The sequence below is a fragment of the Limanda limanda genome, chromosome 8 (assembly GCF_963576545.1).
Source record: "Limanda limanda chromosome 8, fLimLim1.1, whole genome shotgun sequence".
NCBI classification, from domain to species: domain Eukaryota; kingdom Metazoa; phylum Chordata; class Actinopteri; order Pleuronectiformes; family Pleuronectidae; genus Limanda; species Limanda limanda.
Window position 1 is genome coordinate 8,433,658 of NC_083643.1, and position 15,149 is coordinate 8,448,806.

Consider the following 15,149-nt stretch of genomic DNA (forward strand, 5'->3'; position numbering starts at 1 on the left):
CATTATAATTGCAAATATCTGTAGTTCTCCTTTTAACTATTCAAAATCATAGCCTACGTTGATATGAGTTGTAATTCAAGACCTCCCATTGTTCTGCCAAAGCACTATTCATAGGGTTAGATTGCTTGATGACATTGATATTTAAATTAACCAGACTTTAAAGGGTTTGGAATTCAACCCAACCCTGCCGCCCGCACCCCTGTACATCAGCGCAACCCTTTATGACATGGGTTAAGAACTCTGGATTTGGGGGGTTGTAAGGGAAATGTAACCTTTGATCATGCACAATACTAATCATGTTCATTTTCCCCATGTATTGATCATGTTGAATCCTGTTCAACGTAACCTTTGTTGACTGAATGAATCTTGGCCTGAGGTCCTTAACTAAGGCATTGTTCATCATCAGAAGATCCTGACCTTTGGCTTAAGAAACAACCTTGGGGGGGAGGGGAACGAGCCAACAGCTTCTCATTGGGGTGAACAAACCAGTTTCCGGGGTAAACTTTGCTGCAGCAGAATCCAATACAATCGAAGTCAATGGTGTGTCGTTCTGCAGATGTAATTAAACAACAGAAAAAACAAAAATGCCTCCATATTGCTCCTGTGGTGTCATCCAAGTGTCCACAAGCACCGACATTCAAATTTGTCTTGAAACGACATCATTTACACCAGGTTTTTAGCCTAAATGTGCGCTGATATCTTCGTGGTGCGTTCATGGACCCTCGGACACACCATTGTGTGGCTATGCCCCCTAGATTAGCCACTTCCTGTGGACTTGGAGGCATAAAAGTGTTTTGTGAGCACTTCGCCAACTCCTCCATCAGCACAGTGGTCGGTAGATAATTAGTGAACTAAATATCATTTCATATTTTATCCACCCATTTACTGCGATTTTCTGCAAAACATGTTCACTGGGACACTGCTTGACCATAGTTGCTAGTTGCTAGTGATTAAAGATCTTTTCAATACACACAAATCATTGGACCCTTCCTAGCTCTCCACCCTGTCGCTGATTCTAGTTCCTCATTCACACAGAACTGTTCCTCTTTTTCAGAAGAGGAACAGTTATGTGTGACTGACACCGATTAAGCAGTGTTTGGAAATAATGTTGACACACATTGTTGAGCCAACAATGTCTGTGGCCTTGTATTTTAGTTTTGTGCATATAAGGTAACAACTGAGGATTGCCGATTGAGGGGTGGGTGAAGTGTTTGAGTCGACAAAACACTTGAGGAGGTTCTGTGGTTAACAGCGTTTAGCCCATACGACTTCTTTCAGACGTATTTAAACATTAAAAAAACATAACATGCTTCATTACTGCTTGTGTGGTCTCATCCAGGTGTCGGCAAGCTTAGATATTCATATTCGACTCGAAACAAGGATATTTACATTGTGTTTTAAGTCTAAATGTCGGCTCCTCGAGGTAACCGAGCTAGCATACGTAGCCACGCAATGCAATATTTTTTTGCAAGTGGATTTTCTGTATGTCCCAGTGGGGATAGAAGGGACTCAAAGCATGGTATTGTTGCGGGTGGAAATCAAAGGCAGGAGTAGTCGTTCTCAAGTTGAAATTAAGCAAGTTTATTCAGAGGTCTAAGGTCAGGAAAATGCGGTGTCCAGCAATTGAACATCCATGGGCCTCTAATTCTACGCAGCAGGCTGCACAGGAAAAAAGGCGCTTAAACAGAGTGCGCACATAGGTTTGATTCAATGTACTGGGCGTGACAGAGGTTCGTCTTGGATTGGTTGAAACTAGAAGGAGGCTGCTGCATCTACGTGGGGCAGTGCCTCGTTGGTCGGAGCACAAGGCAGTCCTGCCCTCTTGGCTCATTGGGTCCTCCTCCTGGCGTCGCGTGATGATGATACTGTACGTGCACGCCATTGATGAGGATACTGTACGTGCACGCCATTGTTGTGGTTACCAGAGGTCATAGTGTTCCGGCCTAAAGCAGCTGCCTGAGTGTGTGTTGTGGGGGAGAGGGTTTCGGCCGAGGTCTGGTTCTAAGACTGATGATGTGTGGGTGAGGTCTCTTCTTTCTCTCTCATTGTGTGTGTGTACTGATGTGTGGGTGAAACTTAAACAGGTGAAAGAGAAGCCTTTATCAAATCGAATAGTTAAAGAAGAAGCTTTTATACATTGTGGTAAACAGGAAACAGGAAACAGAACAGAAAGCAGACAGGAAACGTCTTGCTTTGCTGCCCCAGCACCCCAGCACCCAAATTCACAGATAAAGGTCGACAGGATGGCATGAAATCAGAGGTTTCACCAGCCACAGTCAGCAACGGTCATAACAGCAGTAAGACATTGATCAGTGGAGTTTTCCATTATACCTGAACAAGAGAGATGAAATACAAAGTATGAGGCACATTGCCGGTTAAAGCTGGAGTTGATTAGCAGGGAAAAACTCGTGCAGGCTACAGTGCAACCGATACATCCCACACGCCCCCATCAGCCCTTTCGTCAAAGCTACGGCCCCAAAAAAATATGAACTCACACTGACAACGTGTTAGAAGCCGACTTTTCTGTGACTCTAACTAAACCTAACCCATCGCCTCTGCTTCAGCTGTGTTCGGACTGGTCATGTGCTGCAAGAGCACAAGCAGGGTACCCGCAGGCGGGCAGGTCGGTAGGTGACTGACAGGTAGGCCGATTAATCGTTTCATTCAGTCCGAGTTAGATAATTTTTAAAATTTCGACAAATAAGAGTAGAAGTGTTTCGGAAACAACCCTAACTTCAAGACTAATTATACCAATAGGAGGAGTAGTAAAGGATTTTCTGTCAGTATTTAGCACACACCCAGTGTATTCCTACGCAGGCTCACTCATGAGAGGTGTAGTTGCCTCAAAATGTGAAATGCTGCTGAAGTGATGGTTGAGCAGTCCAAGACACACATCTGACCGTGAGGGTCTACACAGAGAGTCACAGGGATCTCAGAGTGAAAATTGGCGGATCTTATATTGGAGAAAAAAAGCTAATTGTCTGAACCAGTTCAGACTGGTTCTGTAGGCACAGTTTGAGACAGGAATCATACCAGAGAAAACGGATTTAAATTTGTTAACCTTAGGAGATAGAGCAGACCGAAATTCAGTCGTTTGGAGAGTAAATAAGTTATAAAAAGGTCAGGAAAGTTCAGATCATAAACAGTTCAAGTCATAAAAGTATATAAACCGGTTATTTAGACAGGTCTGCAAATACTTTTAAGCTCATAATTAGTTTCACCTACACAATCTGGGACACATTCCTTTAACAGTGTGAGTGCAAATGTCTCCTGTGCCATATGTTAAGGACCCTCTAATCAGTTAAAGCCATCTGGCCACGGCCACAATCTCAACCCAGACCTCCAGTGGTCTGAGAGATAAAAGCGAAGAATATCGACTCTCTGGTCTTGTTTTTATCATTTTACCACCACATGATATCTTGCATTGTATTTGTTCTCAGACATCGTCTTGCTTTGAGCTCAAAACACTGCCTGGGTCACTAATGCACCCCAGCATGAGGGAGGTGAGATGGAAATCTGAAAATACAAGAGGCTTGATTACCAAATTGTCATTGTGTATTTTATCAAGAGCTTTCTGCAGAAAGGATGAACACAGAGTCATAAGGATCTCAGAATGCCGATAAAGAACAGTCAACTGCAAACATCCTATATAGGGGAACTAAGGCTGTTGCCTGACCCAGTTCAGACTGGTTCTGTGTAGGCAGTATAAGTCATCTAAAGGTGACAAGAGGTTCAGGTCACAAAGTAAATCATTTACTTTTCCACAACAAAATGTACTTTCGCAAAGGCAAGAGCGTGAAGTGAGGTTCCAGCGAGCTGTTGGTGCCTTTCTCCATATGCAAGGACGGAACAAAAGGAGATGGCCTGAACGGCTCAGTAATCCTCTAAGTAACAGTTTTTCTACCAAAACCCAAAGAACGTGTGTGACTTGCCATCCAGGTTAATATATGACTCACCAGCAAATAGAAAACACCGTTTTTTTTTGGGTGCTGGACTCATTTGTGCATCTCATGTTTGATTGTGCTGTGAGTCCATCTGCAGTTGCTCAGTTGTACTTACAGAAAGACATGTATACCCACTATGAAGTAACCTGAGATAAAAAAAAACGTTTTGTATTAACTACATGGACTGTTTAGGTTGTAGGCATATCAATCAATCAATCAAAATTGTAATTACTAATCACAATTTGTTTCATAGGGCTTAACAAGGTGTGACATCCCCTGTCCTTAACCCTCAGCAAGAAAACTAAAATCAAGATTAGGTTACAAAATAAATACAATTTTGGCTTGAAGCCAAAAATTTTTTTTGAACAAGAGGTGTGGTACAATTAATGGTTTTTAAATACTTAGTGTGTTTTTTTCTTGTGTCGAAATAATGCAATATTCTAAAGACACTTGTGTGGTTGTATGAATATGTTCCTGTATACTTATTTCCTAAGGTCGCAGTGAATTTGTTTACACAAGGGCTCCTCATTCCACGTGCAGTGACAGGATGAATAGATGTTCCAGGAATCTTTTAGGAATGTGCAATTGGTCCCCAAGAGAAGGTCCATTGGCAGGAGAGATTAGAACTGTCAGGTTCAAGTTGAGCCAGAATTGAAGAGAACATCTAGTTATTGTCCAAGGTTGAGGAGGATTTCGAGTTCCTCTAACTTCCTGAAAAAATTCCGACAGGAATGTCGTCCTTTAATCAGAGAGCTGCAAAATGACCCTGATTCCAAGTCCTTTTCAGGATGTCAGATCAAGAGTTCACGTGTGCATGTAACAGTTTGAGCCTTGAGTTGTGTAGCTGTGCGAATCTGTGTGTGATGCTTGGACTCAGAAGAGCACATTACCCCGACAGGAACCAACAGTTCCTTAAATTCCATGAAGTTGCACCAAAATGGAAACGCTCATAGATATCAGTCCTCAAAGAAAAACTGACATTCTACATCAAGATCTTTACATTTTATTCTTGAGATTCACAAAAATGTTGCAATGTTAAAAATATAAATCCCTATTCCTCCCCTAAATTGAAACTGCTCCAAAAGGTCCTGGGTTCTTTCTTGGAAAGTACCTCATCATGTAGTTTTTTGTGAAATACTGTTAACATGGTGTTGGGGTTAAAGTTTCAGCCTTTAGGTCTTCGGTTCGCGTTAGCTTTCTACAGCTGTGACAGAATCAGACATGTGCGTTTTTGATTAACTTCCCAAAAGCCCAGGAAGGTTTACTGTTATTGTGCAAAGATAAAAGGTGTGTCTTCCATAGAATCAGGAGGTGAAATTATTGAAACCAGGAAACAGCGATAATATGATTAGGACAAACACCACTGGATGGTCATCTTATATCATATTTGCTTTCTCTGTCCTTTAAAAAAACAATCATTTCACCAGCACGTGTGATTTTTTGTTGTATTTGTTCCTCCTCCTGCTACGAGCTGACTGTCTGAGTCACCAATGCACCACAGCATGAGGAAGGCAAGAGCGAGGAGCGAGGTCCCGAGAAAGTCTCCCAGGGCTGTGAGGTAGGGTATCGAGTAACTGTCGGGGTCTTTACGCCTCCACCACAGCCAGTGGACCATACATTCGGCTGTACACAGCAGAGAGAAGACCTACGAGACAAGGAGTATGAGATTTATTTCAGATCAGTCTGCGGAGGGAAACTGAACCCTGCGTCTGACTCACCTGAATCAGGGAAGCAGACAAGAAGGCGACAGTCAGGAGAGGAGCTGGTAACCTGTAGTCTCCTTTCATTAGGTTGATGGTGTATAAGAAGATAAACTGACCAGGGATGACCAGGAGAAGCAGGATCTTGGCAGAGCGATGGTTTGCTCCTGCCAAGACAAAGCTGAACATCAGATTTCACATGTTCATTTGAAAGGCAACTTACTTCTTGACTCATTTCGACCTTTTATTAGTCTCATGCGCTTGTGTTTGACTGATGATGTGAGGTCCCAACCATTTGCAAAGAGACGCCATAAAGTTAAGACTTCAAGAGGAAATTAAGTAAAAGTCTCTGAGCAATAATCTTAAACCTAAAGTTGCCATTTTAGATAAACAATCTGGTCAATCTTCCACATGCACGTCTGCTCATCCAACATCACTTCCACAATGAAAAAATTCCCATCACAATATCTTTCTATCTGCCTATTTAGCTGTTTATGTATCTACTGCACTGGATTTTTCCATTATGGATTCTCTCATCAAATTTTCTTTTTACATCATAGCTAAGAAGTTTCATTTTTACAGTATGTGTGTATAGGGAAAGGGCAATTCAACAGCTTTAAAGATTTTGACAATTTATCACCTGAACCAAAGAAGGTGCGTAAAGGGTTGTAGCAGCCCCGTCGCTCCTCTGGAAGATCTCCAGGTGGGAAATTCAAATGCAGATAAGTAGACAACCGACTCGCCTGTATGGATACGAGGTTTCCTCCAATTCCTGAGAAGAAAAGAAATGTCGGGGGCAGGGTTTCACAAGTGGTACTAGGTGATTTAACCTACTGTTTGACAACAAAGAGGGCCGCCTTCTTACGATCGTAACATATTCAAATGTGACGACCTCCTTTGAAATCCGACACGTGGTATCCTGGGCTCAATCTCACCTCTGGTCTAAACAACAGAGAAATACAAAGCCTGTGGAGGAACTCAACAACTGCATCGTTCACACCTGAACAATGCAGTTCAGATATTCTCTTCTCATGCAAACACCTTCACAACAGCAGACCTCACAGCTGTAAGGACTGTTATCAAATGCTACGATGACCCTGGTGAGGAACAAAACACAGCATGTACCAACCTTCAATGCATTCAACCATCCACCACTGATCCTTTGAGAGGATGACATTACATAGTGTACGTTCAGAGCTGGATTATCATGATCAAATGATTTTAAACCTGTATCATTTCACACACACACACACACACACACACAAACACAAAGCAGCCCATTTAATACATATTTTCAGAAGACAACTCACCATTTATGACTGGAGCATAAATTATAAGTCCTGCCAAGTTTGGATTTGACATAGACTTGTCCAGAATAAGTCCTCCAATACTAAAAGAAGGAAAAACAAAAAGTTTTCAAATTTCTTTATGATCAGTACATTATTGGTTCTTTAACACATCAACACCACAATATTCAGGTTCTTGTCTCTGTTTATTAACACTGATAACAGTTTGATGACAAAACCTCAATCTTTTTAATCAATCAATCAATCATCAAAAGAGTGTTGTGATGATTTTAAGTTGATTTAAGTTATAGTTATAAGGTTGCACGCACAAAAGACCGATTAAAGGTGCAGTGGTTATTAAAGGAAGACAGTGATATTGTGTAGTATTTGGATAATCTGCGGGTGATAAAAAGTAGCAAAGTAATATAGTCTATTTTGGGCAGCCGAGAGGTGTCGATGATGGTGAAGTTGATGTTGAAGGAAGAATTCTCCGCGGACGTAAAACTTGCTTGTATAGTTTAAAGTTTATCACACAAAAGTCTTACAGGTCAGGACGGACTCTAGAGATCCGGGGACATACACACGCCAATAGTGGAAGCCTGCCTTTGCAGGAGTCGAGCACACATTATATAGAGAGGTTACGACCCAAGGCAAAACAACATCCCAAATCTCGTGGTTCAGCCGGACACAACTGCATATGTCCAAGCATACAACGCAAATGAAATGGTGTATCCATAAAAACATGCCTCGTGCAGAAAGACAAAGACCCATGTTCTATGCTTATCCTTTATCCTCTAACATCTAAGGTCAGAGATCATTCCCTAGAGGCGAGAACTAACTAAAAATACAACAGGTCAGAGAACATTCCCTAGAGGAGAGAACTAACTAAAAATATAATGAGGAATTACTGAGAAGCTAAAGATGAGGGCTGCATGCTTAAACATGTGATTCTGGTTCATACCCAGGTTACAGGGATCTATTTAGCTGAATTTATCACAGTAATAAAATAACAATAATGATTAAAACTTTATATTAGTCTATTTCACATTAATTAATACACCAAGCTGCGGAAATCTAAATGAATTAGATTTAACAACTCTTGGTAATCATGACGATTAAAACCAGAGCACCAATAGCTGGCAACATGTTCATTAAGACTGAGCTTTAAACCTCTTTACAAACGAAAATATGTGTATATCACCATATACAAGAGACCTTTCTTCAGACTTGGTCCAGACCACCACTGGTTTATATGATATATGGTATTTTTTTCTGTAGTACCTTTTTAATAAAATCTAAATCAACATTTTTCAAAGTCTTCTATTGGACCTCTATTGTTTTCTTTAAAGTCAAACATATTACTGATAAATAATGTGATTAAATGTCCAAGCTGGGGAAAGAGTCGGGTAGAAAGCTGAGGTAAGTACCTGCTGATGACCATTGCAGTAATGATTGGTTCCCAGCCTGTGCGCAGCAGGATTTGACTGGCTGGGTGTTTGGAGGAGATCATCACCCACAGAGGGATCAGGCACAAAATCAACAGATCCACCAGGTACATCACGTAGGGCTGCAGCTCTGTCCAGAGAAAGTGTCTTTATTTAGACTTTCATTTTCACACTAATACATGATGGCTCTCTGATGTTTGTGAAACAAGTGCAACAGGAGGCATCTGCTGGGCAAAAGTGGAAATTGCCTGGGATCATGCTCAGAGAAAGACAAAGTGTTTAAAACGTTCTCTGATCCTGAGCATGTGTTACAGAATCCAACTGTCCTTGCTGATCCTTTTCGTTTTCACCTAAAGTTTCTGAAGAGAGGGTTACGTATGTCGACCACGTGCACTTCTCATTCTTTACTCAGGCTTTCATTTAGTTAGGGTTAATTTAATTTAACAATAATCGGTTTCTATGCAATCTCAATGTTTTAAATGTGCAATACTGTTACACTTTGTACATTCGTGAGGAATGAGGATCAGGGGTGGAACCACAATTATTTTTTTCAGGCGATTTGAATAGTGTATAGAGCCTTAGATTGCCAACTTCTCACACCATTATAAATGTTTTGGAAGCATTTAGATGGCCCCTGTTTATGGACCCCATAGAATATACATTTCTTTATGCGGAATATATGATACTGTCATGTGAAAGCGTAGAGTTGTTACCATGCATGGCAACTAACTACATGAGAGAAAAGCCCATTTGTGAATTATATATGTATTGTATGTCTGTTATCTTATGTTATTTTATGTTATCCTGTCTTATCTTATCGTCATCCTCCTTTACCTGAGATAGAGTGGAACCACCAACCGCTGCAGGCCAGCAAGGCCAGAGTGATGAGATCCCCAAAGCTGGCGGCCATGGGTGTGGCCACGTTGTCAGGGTTGATCCCCATTCGCATGGAGCCGAGGATCACTGCCACCATGATGATGCCTGGGCAGGGTTAAAGACAGGGGGAAGTTCTCCATGTATGACGTGAACGCGGATAAACTTTACTTTTACCATTTACACTAATTTCAACAATAGAAATAAGACTGTGTCTCATGTCTTTATTCAAGCGTAAACTATAAAGTTTGACTTGTGAACAGAAAACAATGTGATTTGGAGATGCAAACTATTTAAACTCTCCTTTCCAGAATAACTTCTACTACAAGAGGATTGTTATTGTCTTAGAGGAAAAGAAAACTTGGACTTTCGAAAATGAGGAGTTTACATCCACCAAGGCACAGACCATGCATGAAGCCTGCGACTTTACTGACTTTACAAACTTTCTGTTTCAAACTCTTACCCGTATTTTGCATTTCTTATCATTGTAATTGTCTGCATAGTTTTCTTTTCTCTACTACAGCGACTGTAACAAAACCTAATTTCCACCCAAGAGATCAATAACGTATTTCGGATTCTGCTTCTGATTTTCACATTGACAGAAGGTCAGGGACAGCTGAACAGTTTGTGTTGTTACCTTGCAGCATTGAAGCCACGAAGGCAGTAGAAACACTGGTCGAACACAAAAGCACAATGTGATTGAAGGGCATTGTCCCTTCTGCCATCCAGCCCAGAAGAGTGGCCATCACAGAGGCCAGCAGACCCAGCACTGTGGCCTGCAGCTGGGAAGTAAGAAAATATGAAAAGGAGTTACTGGAGTGGACTTAAATTTTGCAGGTAAATGGACAAGGATTCAAAGATGGTTGATTTGAATTAAGATGTTATTAGTGAATAATGATATTAGACAAAAGAAAAATAATAATATACCTGCTTCAGTGCCAGGTTCCCAACGATCATCATCCACTTTTCGCTGTTAGATTCCAATTGCCCTGCATTTACCTGATTAAAATACAGTAGAACGTATAAATCACACTTTATGTGTGTAGATCATCGCATGAATTGTACAGTGCAGCTGTAAATTGGATTATGAGCTCAGTGTTGTGTCAAATGATGTTCCCAAGGACAAAAATCAAATTGAACATCAAAAGATAACTGATCATAATCATTTGTTTTATTGATGTATATTTTGTTTTATCTTTGCAGATGAACTGTTATTCAATTTGTTTTAAAACAACTTAACGAGTAAATGTAAAGAAAAAAGGGGAAACTACAACAGAAAGTGTATTGCATTCACTTATTTTAATAATTTTTATATGATTTATGAGATAATTATCTCAGAAAAACAGAACTTTTTTCCCCCAAGTGAATGCAATACGCTACCGTAGAAGGTGGGGACTATTTTCACTGACTCAAGACAAACCTCAGTGTTAATGTTTCCTAGAACTAGTCTGAGGAATTGTGAGTACGCTACCCTTCCGTAGAAAGAGACGTAAAAGTAGGTACTATTTTCAGCTGTGGATTGATACACACTTTATCCCAACACGGACTCCAAACAAACCACAGTGTCAGTGTTTCCCAGAATGATTAGGAGTTTAAGTAGTTTTTATTAAGTGGAGATCTGTAGCACAGAGGAAAAATCGATCTTTGGATAGTTAATGGAGGCTCTTTATGAAAATATTCCATGGTTATATTATTTGCTTTTCCAGGAAAACATCATTCCAGGCTAACCGAGTTGTTGGACTATTATTAGTAAATTGATTTGCTGCCGTGGACTTCACAAGCCCGTGTGGAGTTTCACACCCAGGTTGCAAAAGGAGCGACATATAATCCTGAGAGTTGGTGTTTCTTTGTCACTATATCACTATAGTTTTCTTCAACTTTGCCCTTGTTTATATTTTACATTTGACTGCACAGGGAATTTTATTATGTAATCTGTTCTCTTACACTGAATGAAATCTACTGCTCATGTGTGAGTGTGTGTGTGCTCACTCACAGCAGTGGAGAGTCTCGAGGCCAGAGTCATTTCTAGGTTTCCCTTCATGCCTAAGACAGCAGTGACCAAGATGAAGATTTCTTTGACTTCCTGGAACACATTCCAGTCCTGCCAACACAACAGTTCAAAATAAAATGAGCTTCAGTTTACACCAGTACCACAAGCCCACAATACCCACGCAGATAAAATACATAGATTTTTGAATTGGAATTAGTTTCCTTCTTCTCTGTCTTTCTTCCATACCTGTTTCCTCTTTAAGGAGAATGTTTTTGGTCCTACAGTTTCCTTGATTCAGCAACCAGGCCTTGTAAACTAAATGATGACCTCACCGTTGAGCTCATCTTTATGATTTCTGTGTCCTCACCTTAACAAAGTCCAGCAGCATCCCGGCCGAGACTGTCCCGAGCCCGGCCAAAAGAAACGGCACCAGGATCTGCAGCACCAAGGAACACATCGACTCCGCAGGTGCACTCCGGACGACTGCATCCTTTTCTACCGTGGATTCGATGACCCTTGAACTTCCATAGAGTTTATCGGGGAGCAGGTAGTCCTTCTCGGTTAACTCCCGAGGCCTGATCTGCAAACTGGCGTCGACCGATGGAATGGTCTCATTGGAGCTGTGTGGTTGTGGACTTCCAGAGTGGTGGGATGCGGAAGAATTTGATCTGGCCGGTTGACTGGGGCTTCTTCTGGGTTGTTGATCGTCCTGTGACTCCAAGTCAACCATGGTGTGCAGTGAGGTTTTTGGCAGGATGTAAATCCCGCTGCTCCGGCTCCTGAGAAATCCCTTCACTGGTCAAACACAGTTTGCTAAAACAGGAGATAAGTTTTATTTTAATGGAAAAGATAGAATAGACTAAAATGGCACTAAGTAGAATTCATACCTTCATAACAGTCCCCTTATGAAACCGCAATTAAATTCAGTTGATCCATATATCAATTGGATAAATCCCCATAAATGCTTGATTTCTTTCATAAAGATTCATGAATTATTCTCAAAAAAGTCTATTGCAAAGCTAAAGAAATTGAAACAGAGAACTGGATCCCGCTGATCTGTATCAGTGCCAATATGTAATGGGTCAGTGGATGGTTTCAGTGTCATCTGATGGTGGAAATTGCCATGATTATCATTCTTCATGCCTGCCTCAGCAACACTGAGGCCATGTTGTCTGACAGAGACAATGCACTTCATTCTAAAAAAAATTCCTAAGAGATGATCAGGTACGAGGAAAGCTAAGGTCATCAAGTTAAGAGAGAGGAATTGTACCAAATGTAAAGTAAGTTTAACATAATCGGCAAAACCACTGAGACAAAATGTATCAAAGATGCCTCATATGTTTAAAAAGCTTTAACTAAAGTTTGAACTATAACTTGGATAATGTTAAATATTGAGTCTCCAAGCAACAGCTGGATTATCATCTGACTCCGTGGGAGGCAACGACATACGAGGTTATTTAAGGTGTTTAATGTTGTCAGTGTGGAGTCCTGCAGTGATGTCCTTGAGGAAGTCGGCGCTGTTAGATGCTCAAAAAGTAAGTGAAAGTAAAAAGGAAACAGGAAACAGGAAACATCAAACTGACATCAAAGAGACACAGTCGAATAAGTGGATTTCCACCATCAGCCACAAACCTGAGATGATTTTAATTATCGTTTCAAATTAATTGGCAACACTCTCTGAGAGTGTCTGTCACTCTTCCCGGCAACTTTGCAAACACAGATAAAGCCAAGTAAAGTAAAGTAAATTAAAATAAAGTCTGTTTATTTTGACAGTAGCACTTAGTCTTTTCTTAAGAGTCAAAAAAGTAAAGAGTAAACAAGTGCCTTACCCTTAACGTGAGTCCATGGGAGGAGAAGAGACATCTGTTCTTCTCACAGTCCACTGCTGATGACACAGACTCTTCCTCGTGGCCTCTGTCGTCGTCTGATTGGTGTGCCGAGTCTTCACTGTGGAATTACTCGAACCCTCCTACACACGGACACACACAGACACACACATACACATAACTCACACTCTCACCTCATGTTTCACGTCTCGCACGTGCACAGCCTGTGTATAACCTGTATGTGACAGACAGCACTAAACACAAAGTTTAGTTCTGGCTTCTGACTTTATCGTTGTGTGACTGTTTATTTGTTTAAAGGAACAAGCATTTATGGCACCACTGCCAAGCACAACAACTAAAGAGTGTAAACTACATGAATTTACAATATATAGCCCTAAAATGGGATTTAAAAAGCTCTCTGGTTTGCAATCACCTGGCACGTCATATGCAGACACAAAGCATAGATGTGGGATGTAGGATACAATAAGAGCTTGGTACCAAAGTGTCTCCTTGGACATTAGGCCTCAAGAATGAACTGGTTGGATTTTGTTGGTCAAAGGTTGAGTTCGCTTTGACCTCACAAACATTTTTTGATATCGCAGGAACATCTCCAGGGATTCATAAAAAGAAAATAATAATAATCCTTACAATTTCTATAGTTGAAGAGTGTCTCCTACTGTCCGGTGCTTGGGCCCGGTATGACCGTGACATGGGTTCAAAGTTCGATTACGCGCCATCAAAACACTTTGGTAATAATTTGAGAATGTAACTGCCCTCGGACATACATGGACCATGAATCCTTTGATGCTGAACATGCAGGAGTTGAGTTGTTTGTTGATGGCTCTGCATCAAAGGCTACAACCAACAACAAAGGACGTTGGACTTCAAACCTAACTTCAAAGAGCTGTGGCAAATTAATTGGCATTTTGAGGGCTTTAACATTCTCAAATCGTCACCAAAGTTTGCAGAAAATTTGAAAGTGGTGAAAAATGGAACGCAGCCGCTGAGTTCACATTAACCGATCTTCACAAAAATCGATTAACAGGTGTATCATGACCAGACAAACAAAAAAGTCTCAAGGAGCATTTTGAAGAACACAACAGGAAGCCCGCCATTTTGGCCATTTTTCCTTATTATTATACTTTTTTTCAGGCAAATGAATTGGCTTTTTGAGGGTAAATTGATCAGCATCAAAGGATTAATGATTCATTCATTCCTCAATACATGAAATTATAGCTCGACAACTTCACACATTATTTAAAAAGACAGAATCACTTCAATCAAGTCAATCAATCAAATTTTATTTGCATTGCTCAAATTCACAAATGTGATTTCTCTCTGTGGGGTTTACTAATCTTTCTTAAAGGACAAAAATATTCACATAATACACCACTCACAGCACACAGGCTATAAAACTTTCTGAAACTTCTCTCTCAGATCTCAGCATCCCCACCAGGTGAATCATTCATCTCCACCGCTTGTCAATTCCAAGGGCACTCCATTACCCAATGTCCAATTTGGCCACATTTGTAACATCCATCCGCGACCATTTTCTTGTCCGCGGACTTGGTTTTCGCCAGCTGTGCCATTTGCAGTTTCTCTGTCAACTGCGCCCATCTTCTCTTTTTCTTGTTGTTCAAGAGTTTCTCAGAACGGATAACATGTAATTCAAATGTCCCAAAGATCTGCAGACTGCTTGCTTGCACCATCACACTGATCTACATCTTCATCAACAGTTTCTGCAGTTCAGTATAAAGTTCAAATTGCCCTGCTTTCTGCACTCCCCCACCCAACACTTGTGTGTGAAATGAAGTGGTAGATTCTTCCTTATCAGTGAATGTCAATGGTTATTATGGTTATTATGTTATTATGTTATGTTATTTTTTGATACTAGTCGTAGGCAGTGCCGCTGCTAGCCATGTTGGTGCCCTAAGCATAACTCCTTTATGATGCCCCCCCCCCCCCCCCCCCCCCGAGGAAAAAACGTTTGTTTCTGCCAGTTTAACATTTTATTAAAACGAAAAAGGAAAATCTACTTTTAGTACAGGTCCTGGGGAAGATTTGTATGCGTTCATAGAAGAGTGT

General features: G+C 40.9%; 1 protein-coding gene across 1 annotated transcript; it reads right to left on the minus strand.

Moving 5' to 3' along the window:
* Nucleotides 1–2,560: 2,560 nt before the first annotated feature.
* slc41a2a (solute carrier family 41 member 2a) lies at nt 2,561–11,968 on the minus strand. The gene is made up of 12 exons (XM_061076502.1): nt 11,606–11,968; nt 11,242–11,349; nt 10,176–10,247; nt 9,886–10,030; nt 9,210–9,356; nt 8,358–8,505; nt 6,955–7,034; nt 6,285–6,416; nt 5,663–5,811; nt 5,413–5,589; nt 2,901–2,909; nt 2,561–2,635 (listed from the first exon to the last, which is right to left on the minus strand). The coding sequence occupies exons 1-12, from the start codon at nt 11,966–11,968 to the stop codon at nt 2,561–2,563; spliced, it is 1,605 nt and encodes a 534-aa protein (XP_060932485.1).
* Nucleotides 11,969–15,149: the final 3,181 nt, after the last annotated feature.